The following is a 22,271-nucleotide window of genomic DNA, read 5'->3' on the forward strand; positions in this document are numbered from 1 at the left end:
TATTCAGAGCTGATATTCCTGATTCCTATTTTTTCTGAAACAGATTTTACTTCAGCAATGATCCATTAAGACTAAAAATGTTAAGATTTTCAAATTGAGACGAGACAAATTCTGCAGCACCAAAATGTGAAGAAGAGTCTTTATATCTGGAATATCTGGAAGCTGTAACGCTGTAATTTATTTTCTAAACTTTCCGGCTGCAGGTCAGGCATGATATCCTTGTTTATTTTCGTGTTGGGTCAATACAGTTTGACGTAGATATAGGCGGCTTCCTGAAAAACCAACTTGAAGTCCCACCTTCCCTCCGCTTGGCCAGGATTGGAGGTTATTACCCGGCCGGATTACAGTGTAATTGGATCCACAACCGGTGCCGTCAGGTTCCCCTCGCTGCTGCCAGGCGATTTCTGTTCATGTGATGAACATCAGGAGTGGATCACTGCAGGAAAATAGAGGTCAGATCAAGAGAAATTTGGGCTACAACGTCTTTGTTGTTGACTCCACAAATAGCTGCATATAAAGTACAACATGAGCCGGGAAACAAGCCTCCCTGCTGTTTGTTTCTTCCTTCTGGGATTCTCACTCTCATAAAATGTCACAAATGTTTTGTGTTGCTGTTGCTGTTGGGGGAGCTGCCAGTGCAGCAACCCGTCGACTGGAGGGGTGAATCCTCTGGCTGCCCGGAGCTTGTTGGCCAGAAACTCGCTTCACCTCGCTGTCGCCTCTGCCAGCCCATCACACCCCTTCTGGGAAGACGTCTACAGGCCTGTCAGCTCAGATCGAAGTCAACTGGTGAAGAAAAACAGCAAGTGAAGCTGCTGATTGGTCAGCGGCGAGGCGACTCTCGTTTCATTGGTCAGTTTGTGGGCGTGAACGTTGTCGTGTCTGTGTCACCTCACTGCTTTCTTGATAAAGAGAAACCAGCAGGTTGCCATGTAGGCTCGTATTTATTTTTATGACAGCTGCTGCATACCACTTTGTTTTTTTTACTGGTTTCAGATGTAAAGTGTGTTTTGTTGCTGCTGCTGATGATGATGATGATGGTTTTAACAGTTCAGGTTCTGCTCATTGCACAGTAACATGGAAACTTCCTCTGTGTCTCAGCATCCAAGCAATCTTACACATTTTAAAGATTTCCTGAAGACTGGCAGCATTTATACTACAAGTGACAGTGGGGTTGCTGCCTTGGCCCTTAAGCCTGGAGTATATAACTTTTATAAAAAAATGTTTTTACACATTTGTTAAAACTGTCACCCTGTCGTAACAGTAATCTGTGAAACGGTCGACTTCTCCCTGTGGTTTCACAGCCACCTGAACAAATGCACCAGTCCTGGTAAGAAACAACCAATCAGAATCAGGAGGAGGGTCTTAGCGCTGTCAATCAACCTTGTGTACTCACTGCTAAATGTGCAAACGCTGGAGAAACAACTTACCAAGAAAACGGTTTATCCGCTTCCATTGGTGGCCATGCTAACTAGCTTTAGCATTCATAGCAGGCTATGTTGTGGTTATGTTGTGAACCAGGTGTAGCATAGTGGAGAGAACAGGGGGAGGGTGTGAGCAGCGCGTACACAAGACTGAGTGACAGCTCTAAGCCTCTCCTCCTGGTTCTGATTTGTTGAACTGGGAGAACTGGGAGAAGGCAAAAGAGCTAAAAAATGACTTTGATGCATACTAAACTGTTACATCAGTTTTAACAAATATGTAAAAAATCTGTTTATTTTCAATAAAAGTTGCTTACTGGAGCTTTAAAGGAATCCATGACTGAACATGTTGACCTAAATATGTTGTAACTTTCCTCTTGACCTAAAAGTTGCTGTTTCAATTAAGTTTTTTACAAATAAACATAATTGATAAAGTTTATCAATATGCACAAATGGTGGAATATCCACCTGTGTTATACTTTACGCCATTTTTTCACCTGTGCATTGAAATATATTGTTGTTCAGTATATTTGTTGAAACAAGCCGGATGATTGGCTACTGAGCTGCTGTTTACTTTATTAGCTAGTTAGCACCATTAGCAGGAGCTAATGTGAAACCAAAACAAAGTAGAAGATGATTCATCGATGTTTGAAGTAATAATAAAGTAACTTACCGTATTTTTTGGACTATAAGCCACTACTTTTTTCCCACACTTTGAACCATACGGCTTATATGTGTACCTTTCCAGTTTTTTTAAAAACTTTGCGGGTGGGGCTTATAGTGCGGCGCCTCTATAGTCCGGAAAATACATTATTTAAATATCTCGAGTTAATAAGGGGAACTCTCTTTCTTGGTCGGCATTTCCAAGCAGCAGCATCACAAATACCTGATTTTCCCTCCAATTTTCTCCTCTCCTCATTGTTTCTTTATTCAACACGGTTCAAACTGTAAGGACTGAATGTTACTGGAGTTAGCGCTTTAGCATACATCGTCTACACAGTTTGCATTGCAGCGTAAACAGCTTCAGTGATGTCCACGTGACAATAATTATTTTAAAATGTATAAAAACAGTATTCTTACATTGTCAAATAAACAAAGTCTATTGTTACAGCTAGTCATGGACGCCTTTAGGACTTGATTCTTCAGCAGTGAGTCCTGCTTGCTTAGCTGAAGCCAAATTATTCCCCCACATTGTTGGTGATTAATCTTGCTGTCATCCATAGAGAGCTGGGTTTATTCAACCATCAACTTTTAGAGCAAAGTGTTATTTATGGAGAACAGAATAACCAGACAGTGTAGAACAATGACATTAACAAACAATATTTTACCTTCAAACTTAATCAAGGATACCTCACCGCTGAGCAACGTGCCCTCAGCACCAGGCGGGGCTCTACCTCGGTTTATTTAAATGTTGCATTCTGCAGCAGATTATTCCCAAACTGCCGTCGCAGTGAGCGACTCGACAGATTATGACTAAATGTTTGGGTGTGGAACCGATGTAGCAAAATGCCGTTTTACTGAGGATTTGAATGTGACACTATGAGCCCCCATGCAGCTGCTTATGTGAGGTTAAGGGACACTGAGTCAAGAGAAATACTCAGCATGATACTGAAGAATCAGGTTTAGATCAAGTTTTAGGCAAACAGGAATATTTACGTTTCATTGTTGCGGAAGACAGTGGATAGATTTATTTGTTTTGGGGGGGTTTCTTTTTGATGAATGTCTGATAGAAATAGTCACAAAATATTCAAATCTCACAAAAAGTTTAATTTAAATGAATATTATTGTCTCATATTCAGCACTATATTCTTTCGTTGTTCTGTTTCTTCAACTCTTGGTAGATAAGAGAGATTATGACCTCTAAAACCCAAAATAACTAAAGCGTTGACCTTTTTGGTAGATAATCACTGTTCATTATATACTGCAGCCATGAACTAATGCATGTTTGTTACATGATGTCCTTTAAAAAGTTTTCTTGTACAAACAAACCAAATCTAGATGGAGTGATGAAATTTCACCAGAACACTATTTAATTATTTCTGCTAAAGAATTTATGCAAAATTTTCCCTTTTTTGTACTTTTTTTAATAATGGAGTATTTGGGCCATAATAGGATAAAATAACTAAATAGTTAACCAAACGTAGTCAGATGGTCCAATAGTCAATATAATACTAGAATAAAGTTGTAATTATATGAGAATAAAGTCTTAATATTATAAAAATAAAGTGGTAATATTGTGACTTTATAATATTACAACTTTATTCTCATAATGTTTTTATATTATCTCTTAATATTGTGACATATTCTCATTTTCTTGTGTAAATTTTCATTTTACTTTATTCTTGTAGTTTTATTATTGTTATTTTCTTAGCGTGACCTTAATATTCTAGATTATTTTAAAATGTATAAAACAGTATTCTTACATTGTCAAATAAACAAAGTCTATTGTTACAGCTTATGTTGGTAAAACTTGATTCTTCAGCAGTGAAGGTTATGTAACATTATTCTTGTTGGTGATTAATCTTGCTGTCATCCATAGAGAGCTGGGTTTATTCACCATCAACTTTTAGAGCAGTGTTATTTATGTAAGTTTGGTATTTTTTATACTTTCATCTCTATTTCTTTTTACATAAATGTGTGGAGATTTGAAGTGGAAGACAAATTAAACCAAATAATGTAGAAGAATATGCATCTTTTTGCAGTTTGAGTCAAGAGAAATACTCAGCATGATACTGAAGAATCAGGTTTAGATCAAGTTTTAGGCAAACAGGAATATTTACGTTTCATTGTTGCGGAAGACAGTGGATAGATTTATTTGTTTTGGGGGGGTTTCTTTTTGATGAATGTCTGATAGAAATAGTCACAAAATATTCAAATCTCACAAAAAGTTTAATTTAAATGAATATTATTGTCTCATATTCAGCACTATATTCTTTTGTTGTTCTGTTTCTTCAACTCTTGGTAGATAAGAGAGATTATGACCTCTAAAACCCAAAATAACTGACCTTTTTGGTAGATAATCACTGTTCATTATATACTGCAGCCATGAACTAATGCATGTTTGTTACATGATGTCCTTTAAAAGTTTTCTTGTACAAACAAACCAAATCTAGATGGAGTAATGAAATTGCATTCACATTTGAAACACAAACAGAACACTATCAATGAGAATGATTGGAAATATGCAGCAGATGCTTATTGATCTCTGTTTAATAATGGGTTTGTGTCACAATCAGAATAATTTGTAGGATAAATTATCCCGGTAGTCAGATGCAAAAACAGTCATTCTAGAATGTTTCTAAACACTTTTTATAAATTTATTTATAGATTGATGTATTTCCATGTGCATTCTTCTTATTTTATTATTATTTTTCTATTTAGTCATATTTATATTTACTTGTGTAAATTTTCATTTTACTTTATTCTTGTAGTTTTATTATTGTTATTTTCTTAGCGTGACCTTAATATTCTAGTTTTCCAGATATTGGAAAAGGATTTAAATTTCTAACTTGATTTTTTATTATGTTGGTAAAATTATTCTAAAGGTTATGTAACACTTTTAAAACATCATTAACTTGATTAATTCTGTTGAAAAGTCAGGATTTATTTTTTTTATACTTTTCATCCAGGATAGAGTTTGGTATTTCTCTCTTTTTTTACATAAATGTGTGGAGATTTGAAGTGGAAGACAAATTAAACCAAATAATGTAGAAGAATATGCATCTTTTTGCAGTTTGGTCTTTCAATCTGCTTTAAAATTCTGTCCTGTCATGAAAAAACAAACTGAAATCTTGTTCATCGGTTCCAGAAATATCAAATCATGATCTGCTGTAAGACTGAGACCCGAAGTCGGAGGGAGAAGTGATGAAAAGATTGTGAGAGTGAAATGTAATCACTGAAAGAGCCAATAAATAAAGCTGAAATACACCAAACAACACATAAATAGAGAGGAAGTCTGTGAAATGTATGAAATGATCTTTCATTATTGAGTTCTCTGTTAACGTTAAGTCTATTAATTGATTTCTGGTTTTGTGAATTTGAAGTCAGTGAAGCAGTGAGAAGGAAATGGAGCAAAGAGAAATCCTGGCGCTCACATTAATACGGACGTCAAAGTCACGGTGCAACATTACGCAAACGGCAAATTTCACACCAGAGGAGGGATTCATAGTTTGGATTTCTCACTCTTGAACTTCTGCTGGAGGAAATTTGCACTCAGTTCTGCTTCTCTGTCACAAAACCTCTAAAGGAGGAGAAACGTAGCGGATCCGTCGAGTTCTGTTTAAAGCGAAAGGCGGTGCTGTTTCTGCTGGATGTGTTGCATTTTAATGCCTTGTTTTGTTTCTCCTGCAGCTGAACGCCTCAACAGTATTCAGAAAAATGAAGTAATTAAAATTAAAGCATTCACATTTGAAACACAAACAGAACGCCTTATCAATGAGAATGATTGGAAATATGCAGCAGATGCTTATTGATCTCTGTTTCGTAAAGGTTTGTGTCACAATCAGAAAATTTGTGGGAGGATAAATTATCCCGGTAGTCGCTGCAAAAAACAGTCATTCTGTTGTTTCTAAACACTTTTTATAAATTTATTTATAGATTGATGTATTTCCATGTGCATTCTTCTTATTTTATTATTATTTTTCTATTTAGTCATATTTATATTTACAATATTGCACTTATTTATATATTTTTTAAATAAATGTTACATTGCTTATGGTTATATTTGTACTTACCAATATTTAACCCTTTAGATGGACTAGCTGTCAGCAGGGTTATTGTGAGCCTGGCGGGCCTCCAGGCTTTGCTTCTGCCCCCACCAGGCTGAGCACCGTTTATCTGAGCTTCCTCATGTTTTTAAAGACTTTTTAAAGAGATTTTTATTGTCATAAAATTTCACAATTGCTTGGTTGTTGGTGTTGAGGTATTGTCTTCCAATAGCACATAATCATCAAGTGATATTTTTAAATTTCCTGTCAACTTTAAGAAACTTTAAACTGAAAACACGGCGAACCACATGATGAGTTACTGCCCACCGGCCTTAGCAAGTTTTCTGGGGGAAACTTTGCGTCAGCATACAATCAGTTTCCCTTGGAGAAGTAAATATGTTGATAAAAATGAAGGTTTGTCTGTTGTAGATCAATCTACTTTGATTTTTGTAAAAAAAAAAAAAAAAAACCTTAAGACTTGAACTGGAGCATATTTTAAATTACCAAGACAAAACACAAAAACAATAAATAAAGCTGAAATAAAAACCACAAACAACACATAAATAAAATGGATTATTATGTGTCCATAAACAAAATTGCCTTTCATTATTGAGTTCATTTTATTTTATCATTAAATTAACTGATTAATTGGTTATTGTGACAGGCTTAATCAAAATCTGCTGTGATTACCTCCAAAAGCAGAAAGCTGGGATGTGCCCTGTTTTTACAGATAAACAAAATTCATATGACCTCTGATGATTATTGAGATAATTATCCAATAACTGAGCAGGAACAACACAAGATGCATGAAGAAAAAGCTACATTTAAATCTGATTATATGCCTGAAGTTGCTGTTTTTACTCATGTTTGGTACTTTAATTACCGTTAGTCAAACTCCACTCAGTCATCTGACTTTGAGACTTTGGATGGAGTTTAGTAGATTTGTTTTGGGGTTTAGATGACGGTAGGAAACTGTACCAGTGGTCAAATCACAAACTTGTTGTGGTTTGACCACTGGTTCCAGCACCAAACCACTGGGAGGTTCACACACCCACATGATGCCAGTTTCAGGGTTGCCAGATCTGACTGACTACCCAAATTTTAACCTTTAATGAAACTTGTGTCAATAATGCCAGATATATATATATATATATATATATATATATATATATATATATATATATATATATATATATATATATATATATATATATATATATATATATATATATATATATATATATATATATATATATATATATATATATATATATATTTACAGACTTTGTGACATTTTACATAATTTTTGTTTGTACTTTATGATGTTCTGACCCAGACCAGATCCTATTTGACTCTTTGAACTCAATGAAACTTGAGTTTTTTCCTTTTAAATCATACAGTTGCCCTTGGATTTCTGTTTTCCACTACTACTGCATTATAAATGTACTTGATTAACCAATGACTAATCATTGAGTGTGACATTATTTAGATTATAGAGATATAAAAATAAATGATCAAATAAAATAAGAGCAGTAACATGGCCTTTAATTAAAAGTCTGATGCTTTTCTGACACACAATGACAGCTATTTTGATAGAATTTCCCTCTGAATACTTTCTAAAAATGCTGTGAAAAGCAGCCCAAATTTTAAGAACCCGCCCAAAACTGTCCAGACAAACTTTTTCAAAAGAAGCTCAGCGTTGCTAACATGAGAAATTTCACTTTAAAAAACATCAGGATGGACGTTTGGATAAAACCAGGAAACACGAGCAGTTAGCATTTCTAAATTACGTTTAAAACTAAATAACTTCTTTTAAACCGTCCTGAATATGAAAACCTGGAAAACCTAGATGTTTGGTTTGAGACAATAAAATGTTTTCCTAAAGATTCTTTAAAAACAAAAAACAAAAACAAAAACGTGGATTTAAACATTTCAGACATTACAAAGTTAAACATAGTGATTATTTGTGAGGAACAGCATTAGCTTCCATCGCAAATCTGTGAAAAACTTTGTCAATAGTATGCTAACGTAAAAAAAATACAGTTTCACAATTGAATAAGACAATTAAAATATATAATAATTAAAATCACACTTGATAAGTCATTAAAAAACATGCTGCGCCATCGTCCTCAAACTACTTCCTGTCATCTTTTTCTTTGTCGTTTTCACCAGTAGTAACATCCGGTTTTTCCTCATGTGACTCGTGTGATGTGAAAAAAATTGTTTGCATTGCAGTTTTGAATACTAAACCAACCACCTCCTCCTGAACTAGATTTTTTAGAAATTGTCGTGTTTCCATTGAGCAAATTTGTTTTCGAAATGTGAAATTTTGTTATATGAGCAAACGGAGAGAAGTGGAAGAGCACAGCAAACCAGTGAAGATTGTTCATAACGAATTATGTGAGCAGCTTGCTGCATCACTGTGTTCATTTTCAACCTGCAATTTATAAAATCTAGACATGTTTGTTTATCCTGTATGCTTGTGATCGCAGTGTTTAAACCGTCTCTGTGGAACAAACCATTTCCCTTCCAGCGGCTGAATCATTGTGTTTACATGTAGGAAAACTGATGCTTCCTCCCTGTGAGATAATTTGGAGCATGTCAGGGGTTTGTTGGTTGTTTGATCTTTGATGTCTTTTCACATTTCTGCTCAGCACCTGAGCACCAGACATCTTTATCACTCCTGTGTTTGTCATCCGCCGAGCCCACGAGGAATTGAAAGTGTTTTTTGAGAAAATTATGGAGTTTATTTTACTGACAGCCCTGACAATTTTCCTGACAGTCTGTTACTTCAGAGCAGTTTGAATCTGTTCGCGTTGCAAACTGACAGTTAAAACCGAGTTGCGATAGACGCTCATTTAAATCGGAGACATTTTGAGAATAGAGCTTCCGGCTGCAGGTGCGTCGCTCCGGATCGGCGCTCCGGATCGGCGCTTCGTCGTCGTCTCTGACCCTTCGGCTCGAGGAATTTAGAAAACTTCTTTGATGTTGCCAGCAACCATTATTGTCACCACCGGAGCATGTGGGTGTTATTAGGAGTAGAACATGTTTCCTCTCGTTTATCTTGTCACTCATCCATCCTCTGGGGCTGTTTATGAGCTCACAAACAAACACAACTTATCTGTAAACCGCAGAAAACAACCCTGTCTTCCCCCCCTTTCTGGCTCGCTGTCACAAAACAAAATAATTCAACTTAACCTCATGAGAATTTACATTTTACCCAGAAAAGGACTCTGCTAACCTCATTATACAAGGTTTGTTAAACCAGGTAATAACACATCAGCACTGTGAACTTTGTCCTCCTTCCTTCGCTGAAAGGATTTTAATTAATCAGAAAAATAAATGTTATCTCTTATTTCTCAAATTTTGCTTCCAAGCAACCAGACTTTGTTGAAACAAAACAGATTTAAAAGTTTTTTTAGCCTCTTATCCAAAAAGTGTGGAAACTTTTGGATTATCCTGCATGTTTGGATGAGTATGGAAAAGAAAACTGAGTGGGAATAAAAAGTTTATCCAACTCAAACGTTTGTAGGGCAAAAATCGAATGATACTGCCATTAATTTTACATTGATTATTTATCTTTGATTTTGCCCATTACACCTTGATTTTAACATTTTACACAGAAACCTTTTAGATTTTGAGTAACTGAGTTAATTTAATAAACTTTACAATACTTTCATGACTGTGTTGTTAAAGTAATGTTTGTTACATTTTAGTGAACCTACTAATAAAACATTTCAAAGTGATGTTACGCTCTCGCAAAGTTTCTCCTTCCCTGTTTTTTTTTTTCACCTGTTTTGAGTCCAGTACCTGGATCGTCTTATATGAATTCTTGTATTTTTGTTTAACACTTTTATCTTTGGCACATGAATAATTGACCAAGCATCTTCGCCCAAAGGATGAAGCGCTGCAGTCGACAACAACAGAACCAGTTTTAAATTGGATCTTAAAACCGTTTACTTACCGTCTTTCTCACGACTTGCTCCAATTTATTTAGTAAAGTCTCTGGAAATACATGAAAAAATAATATTCTACCTCCATTTGGGTTGATTCCCAAAACCTTGTTGGCTAAAACTCAAACATACAGCAGATGCAGGATAATAAAAAAAACACAAAATCTTACCAAATATTTTAGTTTTTGTCTAGTTTCTGGGTCGAGTAAATTAACACATCAAATAAGACAAAACGAACTTACAAGACACTTTTCAGCAAGCTTATTTTATATAAATAATTCCTTAATATTGATGAAATAGTTCTTCTTCAACTAGCAGATTATTCCATTTATGACAAGACATTTTCCCTTTCTGCAAATGAAATAATCTGCCAGTTGAACTAATATTTTTCGTCAATATTAAGGAGTTATTTATTAAACAGTATCCTGTTTCTTGGAGAAAAGTTACTTAGTTTTGTCTTATTTAAATTGGATTAAGATATTTGCACTTGAAAGTAGACCAGAAATACTGGGTAAGATTTGAGCTTTGTAGGATTTTTATATTTTCTTATTTTCTCTTCAGATTGTTAGGTTTTTTTTAAGCTCAAAGATTTGCTTGAATAAACTAAAAGTTTCTTTTTATTTCCTTTTAGCCTTTAAGAACCCATAGAAACCCACAGAGTATTACCAATCAAGAACACTTTGACACATTTCAAAAAGTCTGAGGGAGCTGATCATTTATATTTTTATTTAATATTATTTGTGTATTTATTTATTTATGTATTTATAGGCACATTTGTGATTTTTCTGGGTTTCCTCTGTGTGTTCTCGTGGCAAAGTGGCAACATATTGCTGACAGAGTACACAAAAAATTTAAACTATAAAACTAACTGTGTGTTTGCGTCTGGTGATGTTTGTTTTTCTTTCAGTGCAGAAAATTCAGACATTTTACTCAAGTAAGAGTAGAAATAATTCATAGTACAATTACTCAAGTAAAAGTAAAAAGTACAGAGTAGTAAAAATATTTTTGTTCCAAAAAGTAAATGTAATTGAGTAAATGTAACTCGTTACTTCCCAACTCTGGGAAATTAAAATAAGTCTAATCAGATGTGAAGATAAACTCATAGTTGAGTGAAATTAATTCACCGAGGGAACCAACCTGTTCTCCATATTTTACATTTAACTCAGGAAGTCAATTTAAGGTAATGAGCCCATTAAATGGGACCCACTTGGTGTCATTAAGCTGTAATCCTGGTTCTGTATGCAGAGAGCAGCGCAGATAAAAACGAAGGAGACTCGTTTAACAATGAGTTAAAATGCCTGTTTTGCAGCTGCTGCATGGACGTGATGAATAGTTCGTCATCAAAGCATTTCCTTCAAGCCATCCTCACATAATCGCAGTATTACAGTTAATGAAATTTACACCCAGTTTGAGTCAATGTCGCTCGGCTGCCCAGGGCCTCCTTCACACTGAAAGCAGGTCGGGGTTAACCGTCTTTCATGAATGCTAAGCTGCTGAAAATATTCCTTCAGATGTAAAGTGTTAGCCGCTGGTCATTTTCTTTCTCTCCCTCATATTCAGCTTTTTTCTTCTAACACATTAACGTCTCGTGTTTTGATGTCGGCCATTAACACAGAAAAGGTCTTGATGAGGAACCAAACAACAGGGAGCACAATGATGTAACGCACAGTCTGTCTGTCTGTCTGTCTGTCTGCCTGCCTGTCTGTCTGTCTGTCTGTCTGCCTGCCTGCCTGTCTGTCTGTCTGTCTGTCTGCCTGCCTGTCTGTCTGTCTGCCTGCCTGCCTGCCTGTCTGCCTGTCTGTCTGTCTGTCTGTCTGTCTGCCTGCCTGCCTGTCTGTCTGTCTGTCTGTCTGTCTGCCTGCCTGCCTGCCTGTCTGCCTGTCTGTCTGTCTGTCTGTCTGTCTGCTTCAGTTGCAGATTTACTTTGTAGCTCTTGGCAAGTGAATTTACTGCTGAGCTTAATGTGGCTCAAGGCAGAAAGTTCAAGATGGTAACACTTTGTCCTCCCAGCGTCAACAGAAACATGCAGTTTCTGAGTTACAGGGTTAAGTCCCTCTACCAGGACGCCTCGCCGAGAGTTGATCAGAAAGTGCTCGCTGTCAAAACAATAGCTGGATTTAGTCATTTATTAAAGTCAAAACTCACCCCAGAATTTACAATCTGCTCAAAATGTTTGCATAAGTTGTGCAGAACTGCGATAAATAAAGCTAGCTAAATGATCTAAGTTAGTTTTTGCTTTTTAATTTTTACGATTTGCTCCCATCATCAGTTACAATTACAAGATGCTGGGATTTTTGTACAAAATTGTTCATTTTTAAAACAGACAACTAGTTGAGTAAGTGGCTAAATTTGCTTTTATAGACCTGAATATTTAATTAAGATCAGTGTTGGAAATTAATCAGGTGGATCCTTTAAGACATAACTTACTTTACTGGTTACTTGATCTAAGAAGTGATTAAGTTAAGTTGCTTCCTCAACCTGAAAAGTGATTTTTTTTAACAGTAACATCAACAAGAAATGCAAGAAATGTTTCTATAAAGAGTTAAATAAAAGCAATCCTTATCAACTAAACATAAATAGTAGATGGTTTTGGCCTTAAAGTTGTTTTTTACATGTCTGACCAAACATGTGAAGTTATATTTAAATGTGCCTTACTGGAGCTGATTTATCAAATAAATATGTAATTGAAAAGCTCTGATTTATTGGTCGATACTGAACCTCAGATATCGGTATTGGAAGTGACAAAAATTGACAAGTTAGAGGACACGATACCAGCATCAGTGTTTCAGAACAGTATAAAACGTAACTCTAAGTACTTTGAAACAATCTTAAAAAAATGTTTATTTCTTTTATTAAATCTTGCTTGTTACCTGGATTCATTTCTAAATTTTACCCTCTTCATGTCACCCTTCAGTCCATTTCTACATAATATTATTCTACTGCAGATTTTGACCCACTCTGACAATACAGTGGAGGAGTTTTGAGACCAGCTGAAAATATTTTATCTAGGTTTTCTTAAAACCTTGTGATTGTTGCTCATTTTTTTATTCAGCACTTTGTTTTTCCGTCCACATTGTTTTAAACGTAGTGAAGTCGGATCTCGTCTGCAGGCTTAAACACTGCGCCGCAGACATGAACCCCAGGTGAACTCTGACCCTGCAGAGCCGGCGAGAGACATCCTGTTTTGGAGAGCAAAAACATAAACCATAAACAGACGTGAGCAGAGAGAGGGAAACACAGTGACCCATTCATTAGTGAGGCTGACCCTGCAGGGACAAAGACGGCGTTCATTAAATGGACATTTGAGGCCCAGTCAGAGATCAGACTCTGGTTCTGACAGGGAGGAAATCACGACCCAAACACGACAAAGATGATGGGAGATGAAATGATGGGAGATGATGCCAGGAGAGATCTTAGGCCAACTTATTACTTCATCATGACATTTTCTTGATTTTTGTAGACCTTTTACTTGGCTACACAACACACTGCTAGAAGATTTTTTTTTAAATAAATCATAATCTGAATCACTAGATTTCTAATAAATATGTTTAAAATTAAACATATTTACTGGATGTTCATTAAGCTTAAAGACACTTAAACCTCCACTGCTGATTCTCTTTAATATTTTTGTTTACAGTACAATTAGAGTTCTGTCCAGATTTCACCACCAGCCACTTCTTTTTAAATTTAAAAGATTTTGAAACTATCTTTCAAGATGGTCTGAGTCACTATTCTGTCTGAAGTTTCTTCCAAAGCCTTTTCCTGCTGTTTTCCTTTGATTTTTAATCCTGTAGTTGTACTTTGACCTTCAAAAAGACTGAAGAAGTGTGAGATTATCTGATTACAAGAACATCTGAGGATGGGAGGAGATTAAAACTCCCTTAAGGGAATAAAATTTGCAAACCCCTTTTGTGCAATAGTAGAAATAAAAACGTTAGCCAATGTTAGTTTATGACGTGCAGAGTTATTTATTAATTAAATAAATTAATTTAAATTGATCAGATTAGCAGTAATTTATCATCCTGATTGCAGCCTGCCAAACTTAACACATTGATGTGAAACTGTATTTCACAGATTCAAATGATGCTTCATGCAATATTAAAAAGTAATTTTTATGCTAATGAGGCTTTATGTTAATATTTGGAGGTAAAACTTTGGTTCTCTGTCTGTTTTTCACAATGTGAGGCAGAACATTCAGAGGTGTGTTGCAGTTTTGCAGCTCACCTCTGACCTGGAGACGGACTCTGTCTCACTGATTAGATTTGAGTTTTTTGTGTAGGCCTGTCACAATAACAGTTTTCCCTGGACGATAAATTGTCCCAGAAGTTATTGTGATAATCGATAATATTGTTGTTTTCAGACCCTTTTCAACATATATAATGGCAATAATGGCATAAAACTGTGATCACATTCTCATAGATCAATAAACTTTAAATTCTGATGATCATTTAACACTGGAGCTGCCAGACATCTTAAATATCCAAAATAAATATGACCAAATCATAAACAAAGCAACAAATAAAATGAATTATGAAGTCTCTGGAAACAAAATTGTCCTTCAAAAATAAAGGCTACTTGAGACCAAAACACCAGACTGAAAACTTTTACATCAATCAATCTAGTTTCTCTGTATAACACATTTCAGCAGCAAGGTGCTTTACATCGCAAAAACACAACATTACAACGTTTTTAAAGAAAAACCCATACAGTCAACAACTGAACAAACATTACATTTTGATGAGTGCATCACCAAAATCATACAGATCAAATATGTTGGTCAATGTTTTTCATCCACCAGCAAAAAATGATAAATCATTTTATTTAATTTACCATGTTTTCTTATTGCGACTGGCCTAGTTATGTGTTTTATTTTCAAAATTTAACAGAATTTACTACATTTTAATCTGCATATTAGTCTTGGGTTTTTTTAAACTAGTAATTGCATTTTTTAAACCTTGTATTTGTAACCCTTCTTTGTTTGACAACAGACATACTCAGGTCCATTGCATTTATTCTAACAAGACAGAAAATCAAGTTGGCGGTTAACCTCAGCCTCAAATATACAGACAGCAACAGAAAAAGGGACGCTGCCTCTGACTGTATAGTATTTAACATAAATTTACACCTTTAACCCACATAACTACTCTAATTTTTAACATAAATGACAAATAATATATATATTTTTAATCCATGAGATAAAATCACCCACATAACATTCAAAAACTATCACACAAAGCATTACTTTGCTTTAAAAATGATAAAAGTCCTATACATTAAAAAGATACAATAAATAACAGTTGACAGCAGTTAATAGTTGTAACATTAAACACAGCTAAAATACAGGTGACGGTTTAAAACATATACAAAATATGGCAATATTACGCATAAAGTTTGTCTAAAATATGTGTTGAAATATAGTACTTGTAAAGAAAACAGATCTGATCCTAACATACCGCAGTTACGACATGGCAACAGAAAAAGGGGGAGGAGCTGTCAGTTACTGGTTGCTACGGTAACCACCAACTGCCGAGAGCAGCCTGGCAACAATAAAGGTCAGGGAGAAAATAACTTTTTAGCCAAACAAACCACTTTTGACGAACTTGTTACAGAACCTCTCTAGTTCCTCTGATGGAAACAACAGGCTACAGATGGCCGCTGTCACCACAGATCGCTCTTTGTTGCTGTGATATCTAATTATAACTAGAAGCATTTTGATTTGCCACATACTAACATAATCAGCCTGCTAGTTGAAATGTGAAGCTTTCTATTTAATTAGATTTCTCTCCTGTTGTGGTATTAATAACCTTTGGATGACACAAGCCAAACTGTGTTAATTAATCCTATTTTTTTTCGTTATGTTTGATTACAAGTTGGTTAATTTTAGATCAAAACATTTAAGAACGCTTAAAGGGCTGTTGCTTATGACAGCAAATTAGGGCCAGTGTAGAAAAAAGGAGTGCATTTCTGCCAAAAAATCTTGAAAATTAATTCAAAAATAGTCAGAAATTAGCTAGAAAAAGAGTGGGATTTTGAAATTAATCTGAAATATTCTAGAAAAACATGGAAATTTATGCGTTTTTAAATGTCGCAAATTTGCTAGAAAGAAAATCACATTTTCCAGAAAAAAAACTTTTCAGGAAAAGGTTTTGAAACTCAGAAATGTCCATGTTCTTTTCTGCAAAGTTTCTGAAATTAATCTCAAAATTTCAGGGGTTTTTGCTATTAAATTTTGACTTTTCAAATTCAGAAATGTTCTTTTTTTTTCTTCTAGAAATCATAAAATGTCTGAGTTTTCTTTTGTAGAAATGTTTTGACTTTTTAACTCAGAAATGTCATTGGTTGTTTTTGTTTGTTTGTTTTTTTAGTCTTTCAAAACATTTCAGAGTTTAATCTAAAAATGTCTGAGTTTCTTAAAAGAAGTTTTATATCTAAAATAGCCTTAATGCACCATTGTAGTTTTCTAAGCTGTGATATATAATACAATATAAATCATTTTAGTTTTCTGAAGAAAACTGTCCAGCTCATAAAACACACAAGATCATTTTGAGAGTTTGCAACAGAGTTTTGTCCCTTATTTATTACCGTAGTTTAGATCACAATTCCTGATGGCACAGATACTTTAAAATCTCACTAAATGACTCAGTTTCTGCAACATTTGCAAACATGTGCTGTTCTTTGCATCATCTGTGCACTGGGTTGAATATTCGTGCAATGAAAGTGTATGTCTGGGCCGGAGATGTTTGCTTGGAGAATGGCTGGTATTGAATGTTTGAAGCAATACGCAATAAGGTTTGATGAATACCACAGATAATTCACAGCACTTTGGTCTTTCAGCTGCTTCCCTTTGATCACCAAGAACCACCACTATCCCAGATTTAAATAAAATAACAACATTCACTTGCTGTTTACCATTTAGAAAAACGAATCAAGGGGTAATTTTGTGTATCAATTTGTACCTGCTGCATCCTAACTTTTCTGTTATTTTCTCCCCCAATTCATTTTTAATCAAACCAGTTTTCCAAGTTTTCCAGTGGTGTTGTTAGATTTATTTTCCTGCAGATTCGGTTAATTTGTTGAGTCAAATTCAATGTTTTCTGGCCCCCTGACTTTAAAATATTGATGTTAGTTTATAAATCGCTGATCGGCTTAGCACCACAATCTGATTCAAAAAAGATATTTCAAGCTTTGTGTTTGAAAATTTGAGAAAATTCAATGGATATACAAGCTTTTGTCCAGCTTGTTAATTTATGGCTCATTATCCTTTTAAATTAGAACAATATAAGATTTATGGTTGTTATTCTAACTGCTCTTAAATTTGCTCACACTCACCAGAATCTGAGAAATAATTGTTTCTCAAATTCATAGCCAATAAAAAAATGACTATGAATCACACAACTGTCTTTTGACGTTTTTATTTTCTTCCTCCTCACTCTCTCTTCTTCTACAAAACTATAAAATACAGGATGACACAATCTGCTAATTCAACCAGCAGATTGTTTCACTTACAGCAATATATTTTAATCAATATTAAGGAGTTATTGACTTAAAACTGAAGAAAAACTGCTATATCTTGTTGAAAAGTTACTTGTGAAAAATTACTTTTTATAGACCAAAAATACTTGCTAAGATTTTCTTTTTGCAGTGTTGTTACCCATCTGAGTGTAACTTAGCACTACACATAACACATCTAGACTTTGCACCGGAAAAAAATACTTCTACTAAGTCTAGTTTGTCTAGTTTTAATGCAAATATCTTAGTGTACTTAAAATAACACCAAATTGACTTACAAGTAACTTTTCAGCAACATATGAGCTTGTTTAGAGTAAATAACTCCTTGATATTAATGACAAAGTTCTAGTTCAACTGTCAGATTATTTCACTTATAACAAGACATTTTTCCATTTTATAAGTGAAATAATCTGCCAGTGAAACTTGAGACTTTTTCATCAACATTATTAAGAATTTAACGTCTTAAAAAAGATCTTAGTTCTTGCTAAAAAGTTGCTTGTAAACTGGTTTTGCCTTCTCTTGATTGTACTAACATATTTGCACTAGAAACTAGTCAAAAATTCTTGGTAAAATTGTATGTTTTTGCAGTGACTGCAGTATAGAAAAACATTTCCAAATAAAGCAGCATCTATCTGTTACTACTATAACTGTAACTCACCAAAGACAGTTTCATGTATCAAATAGGATTTTATTTATTTTGCTAACGTTGCTACTTCCTCCTCGCCATGTCTGATCCTGTCCGTTCGCTCCCCAGGTCCGTGGGGGCGATGCATGGGCAGCGACTGCGGCCCGGGCGGCAGCCAAAGCCGGGCGGTCTGGTGCGCCCACGTGGACGGCTGGACGACCCTCCACACCAACTGTGACCAGGCTCAGCGGCCCTCCAACCAGAGGAACTGCTTCCGCGTGTGCGACTGGCACAAGGACCTGTACGACTGGCAGCTGGGAGCCTGGAATGAATGCGTGCCGGTGTCGGCCAGGACCTTTGGCGCCGCGCGGCAGTTCACTTGCAGCGGCGGCGAGGAGGGCATTCAGACCCGGGAGGTGGGCTGCACGCTCAAGGCGGATGGGTCCCCAGCAGAGGACGCCATCTGTGAGTACTTTGAGCCCAAGCCGCGCCTGGAGCAGGCGTGTTTGATCCCTTGCCCTCAGGACTGCGTGGTCACCGAATATTCGCCATGGACCTCCTGCTCCAAAACGTGCGGAACGGGCCTCAGGAACAGAGTCCGCAGCGTCCTGGTTCCTCCGCTTTTCGGAGGAGCCGGTTGCCCGAACCTCACCGAGTTCCAGTCCTGTAAACCGGGAGCTTGTGTGGGTCCGGAAGGCCTGTACAGCCTTAGGGTCGGACCGTGGACCCCCTGCGTCCTGACCCAGACCCGGACCGCACGGCAGGCGAAACGGCGGAAAGGCAAAGGTCAGGGGCTCAGGGAACGAGGAGGAGTGAAGGATCCTGAAACCAGGGAGCTGATTCAAAAGAAACGGTCCAGGAACCGGCTGAACCGCCAGGACAGTCCGTTCTGGGACATCCAGGTGGGATACCAGACCCGGGAAGTGGCCTGCATCCACCGGAACGGCAGCAAAGTGGGGCGCAAGTAAGTACCTCACTTTGGATTATTATTACTCTGTGTGGCTGTAAACGTTTCTACAAGATTAGGCCAAAAAATCAAAAATCAAACTGAAAACTAAATATTAAAGCTTCAGTACTTAATCCTTTTTTAAAAAGCTATATATTTTTTGTTACATATTTGTGAAACTGTCTCCATGTCGTGGCAGCATAGTATGAGACAAATAAAATGTAAAAAATCAAACTCATCTACCTTCTCACAGTGCTAATTGGAAACAACCAATCAGAACCAGGAGGCGGGGCTTAGCGCTGTAAATCATGCCCATTTGCTAACTTGCATGCGAGTTAGCAAGGCCACCAATGACAGCGATAAACAGTTTTTCTGTTACAGTAAGTTGTTTTTAAAGTCAGGTTTCTTACTTTTTCTCATCCTTTTCTGTATGTTTTATTTTTTTCTGCACTTTTATATGTTGAACAAAGATCAAGGATGACTTGAATTTTAGTATTTGTATATCTTCCTGTCATTTTAATCTAATTTCCTGCCCTATGATCCGTCTGCTGCTCATGACAGTGGAACACGTCGGATTTGTCCTGCTGAATTTCGCTCCTCCCTGTCAGCAGGCGACACACCGAGGAAGACGATTGTCGGCTGGGTCTTTTTTAGTACCACAGTGTCAAAGCTAAGAGGAAGAACTACCATTAAAGTGAATTTGATGTCGAGTTCTGCGGAAAGAAATGACAAAAAATGTCTCTCTGTGACATGAGATCATTCTCATGTCAAACCATGACTTTGATGCTTTTCACACGTAAAAAAAAATGTATTGGGTGTTTTTTGTTTTGTTTTAAACTTCGTTAGAAAATTGACCATTACTCAGAATGACAGAGAACTTATTGCTAGTTCATAAAAGTTTAAAATGCAATTATGAATCTAAAATAAAATTCAAAGCATTTTATATTTATAGGGTCATTTTTAAATGTCTCCTGTTTGGCCTTACTTGTGTTAATTTTCATGTTCATATTTGAGAAATAGATACAAAATTAGAAAGAAAAAATGTACCATGGGATGCTACATGATGTTTTTACTTTCAATGCTCTGAGTAATCTCTAAAATGTTTGAGGAAAAATTTTGATGATACAGTCACTCCACTCTGCCTACAGCTGCATCTGTCCATTAAATAAGAAGAAGTTAAAATAAGAAAATATACAATCAGACTTCATCTGCTTCCTTTTATCCGACTCAGACGCTGTAGGTGAGTAACAGGATTTCACTGCCACAGTTCATTTCCAGGAATAAAAACATAGATTTGTTTTATGTGGAAGACATCAGCAGATGCTGTTTGATTGACAGAGGAAGCAAAAAGTAAAGCAGTTAAAAAAAAAAAAAAAAACAACAACTCGGAAAAAAACGTTTTCTTACCTGAGAAAGGTTAGTATCTCCAATATTACCTATGGTCTTGTCAATGGTCTGACTGGTGACTTGCTGCTAAAACACATTTTTGTGTGAACCATGTTTTATACTCATGTCTCTTCTGAAGCCAAATGTCCAATTCTTCCTAATTCTGAAAGAAAATATATTTTGAATTGAGAGATTTGGTTTTTCTGACCTTATTAGTTTCACAAACCTTTCCAAGGATGTCCAAGGAAAACAAGAGGTCTCACTCCATCTTTTTTCTTGTGTTGCGCATACTTAGCTGGATGTCTGTTTTAAGAAGATGCATCTCCAAAGAGTTTTTTAGGATGGAAAAAAGACTAACTGTCCTTCATGTGTAATTTTACGTTTTTCTTGCTTTGAAACATTTGTTGATTCAAAAGGTCAAAGTTCAAATGATTGCAGATAGGAAGAAAGGTAATAGTTTCAACATTTTCAAAAGAATAGTGAGACAAGTCAGTTATTTTACTCAAATAAAAGAAAGTAAAAATTACAGCTCTTCAAAATACTTTAAGTGGGGAACTATTATCCAACACATATTCTTTAAATCAGAATTTCTTGATGTCAAATCTAACCTGTTTGACCCGTCATTATCCTCGCTGAGCGCTACAAAGATGCACTGTCAAACTGAAAATAAGAAAGATTAATAGCTGTCAGTTTCCATTCACTCTCTGAAGACTCTTCCCGTCTAACAACGTATCTGAGAGCAAAATCTCTGACAGGAAGTTCTGGAACTTCGCAGTCGACTAAAATCAAATGTTTCCAAAGAAAACTTGTATTTGTATGTTTCTGTCAAACCTGTCAGTGAGAGTATTTGCTCACACAAGATACTATCGCTTCCTAAACTTGTGGAGGATTTTAAATTTTTTAATGTGTTTTTGGAAAATCTGGAGGAACGTTCTGAAGCAGTGGTGTCCAAACTTTTTATCCTGAGGGCCAAAACAGGGAAATTTAAACTACCGGAGGACCACAAAATTCAGTAAATTGAAAATTTAAAAACTAGTTTGTGATTTTTCTGACTGACAACAAAAACACAATTTTATAATCAGATCTGATTAGATACAAAACATTAAAAGGGTTTTGGATTGTTGCCCTATTAAAAGAAAAACAATTTACAAATTTTTTGGGGTCATTAATTGTTTCCTACTGACCAAAATAGTTTGACTTGTGGCCAAACAAAACATATTTCATGGGCCAAAAATGGCCCCCGGCCCACTCTTTGGACACCTGTGTTCTAAATGAACTGAAATAATTTTTATTAGACGGACATATCGAGGATAAACTTTGTAAAGCTTGGATTTTGGTTTAATTTGTTGGACATTTATTGTTGATTTGCTCTGATGAAAGCTGATAGAAGTGTCCTGGCAACTGTTATAGCTCATCATACAATTTATAGAACGCATGTTTTTAAAAAAATTTATTTTTATTTATTTTTTGATGAGAGCGAAGAAAGCAAGTCTTGAGATACTTTTCGAAAGTACGACACCAAATTTAACTACGTTACTACATTGCTTTGACCTAACATAAAATACCAACAAAACACTTTGAAGCGGAATAAAATTAATACCTGATTTTCAACATTATTTAGGAATAAGAATATACAAAGTGTGGTTTGCATTAGTGTTTAGTTCACTTCTCTTTGGTACTACTTTATGAGTAGGTAACATGCCGGAACTCTGCTTGCGTTGCTAG

General features: G+C 35.8%; 1 protein-coding gene across 1 annotated transcript in view; it reads left to right on the top strand.

The window, feature by feature from the left end:
* The window catches only part of LOC122831126 (thrombospondin type-1 domain-containing protein 7A), a 229,094-nt gene that overhangs the window by 85,248 nt on the left and 121,575 nt on the right, over positions 1 to 22,271 (top strand). Inside the window, exon 5 of the mRNA XM_044117078.1 lies at positions 18,344 to 19,178. Coding sequence (XP_043973013.1) covers positions 18,344 to 19,178 — 835 coding nt within the window. The remainder of the gene's footprint in view (positions 1 to 18,343; positions 19,179 to 22,271) is intronic.

This window comes from Gambusia affinis, linkage group LG05 (genome assembly GCF_019740435.1).
Source record: "Gambusia affinis linkage group LG05, SWU_Gaff_1.0, whole genome shotgun sequence".
Classification (NCBI taxonomy): domain Eukaryota; kingdom Metazoa; phylum Chordata; class Actinopteri; order Cyprinodontiformes; family Poeciliidae; genus Gambusia; species Gambusia affinis.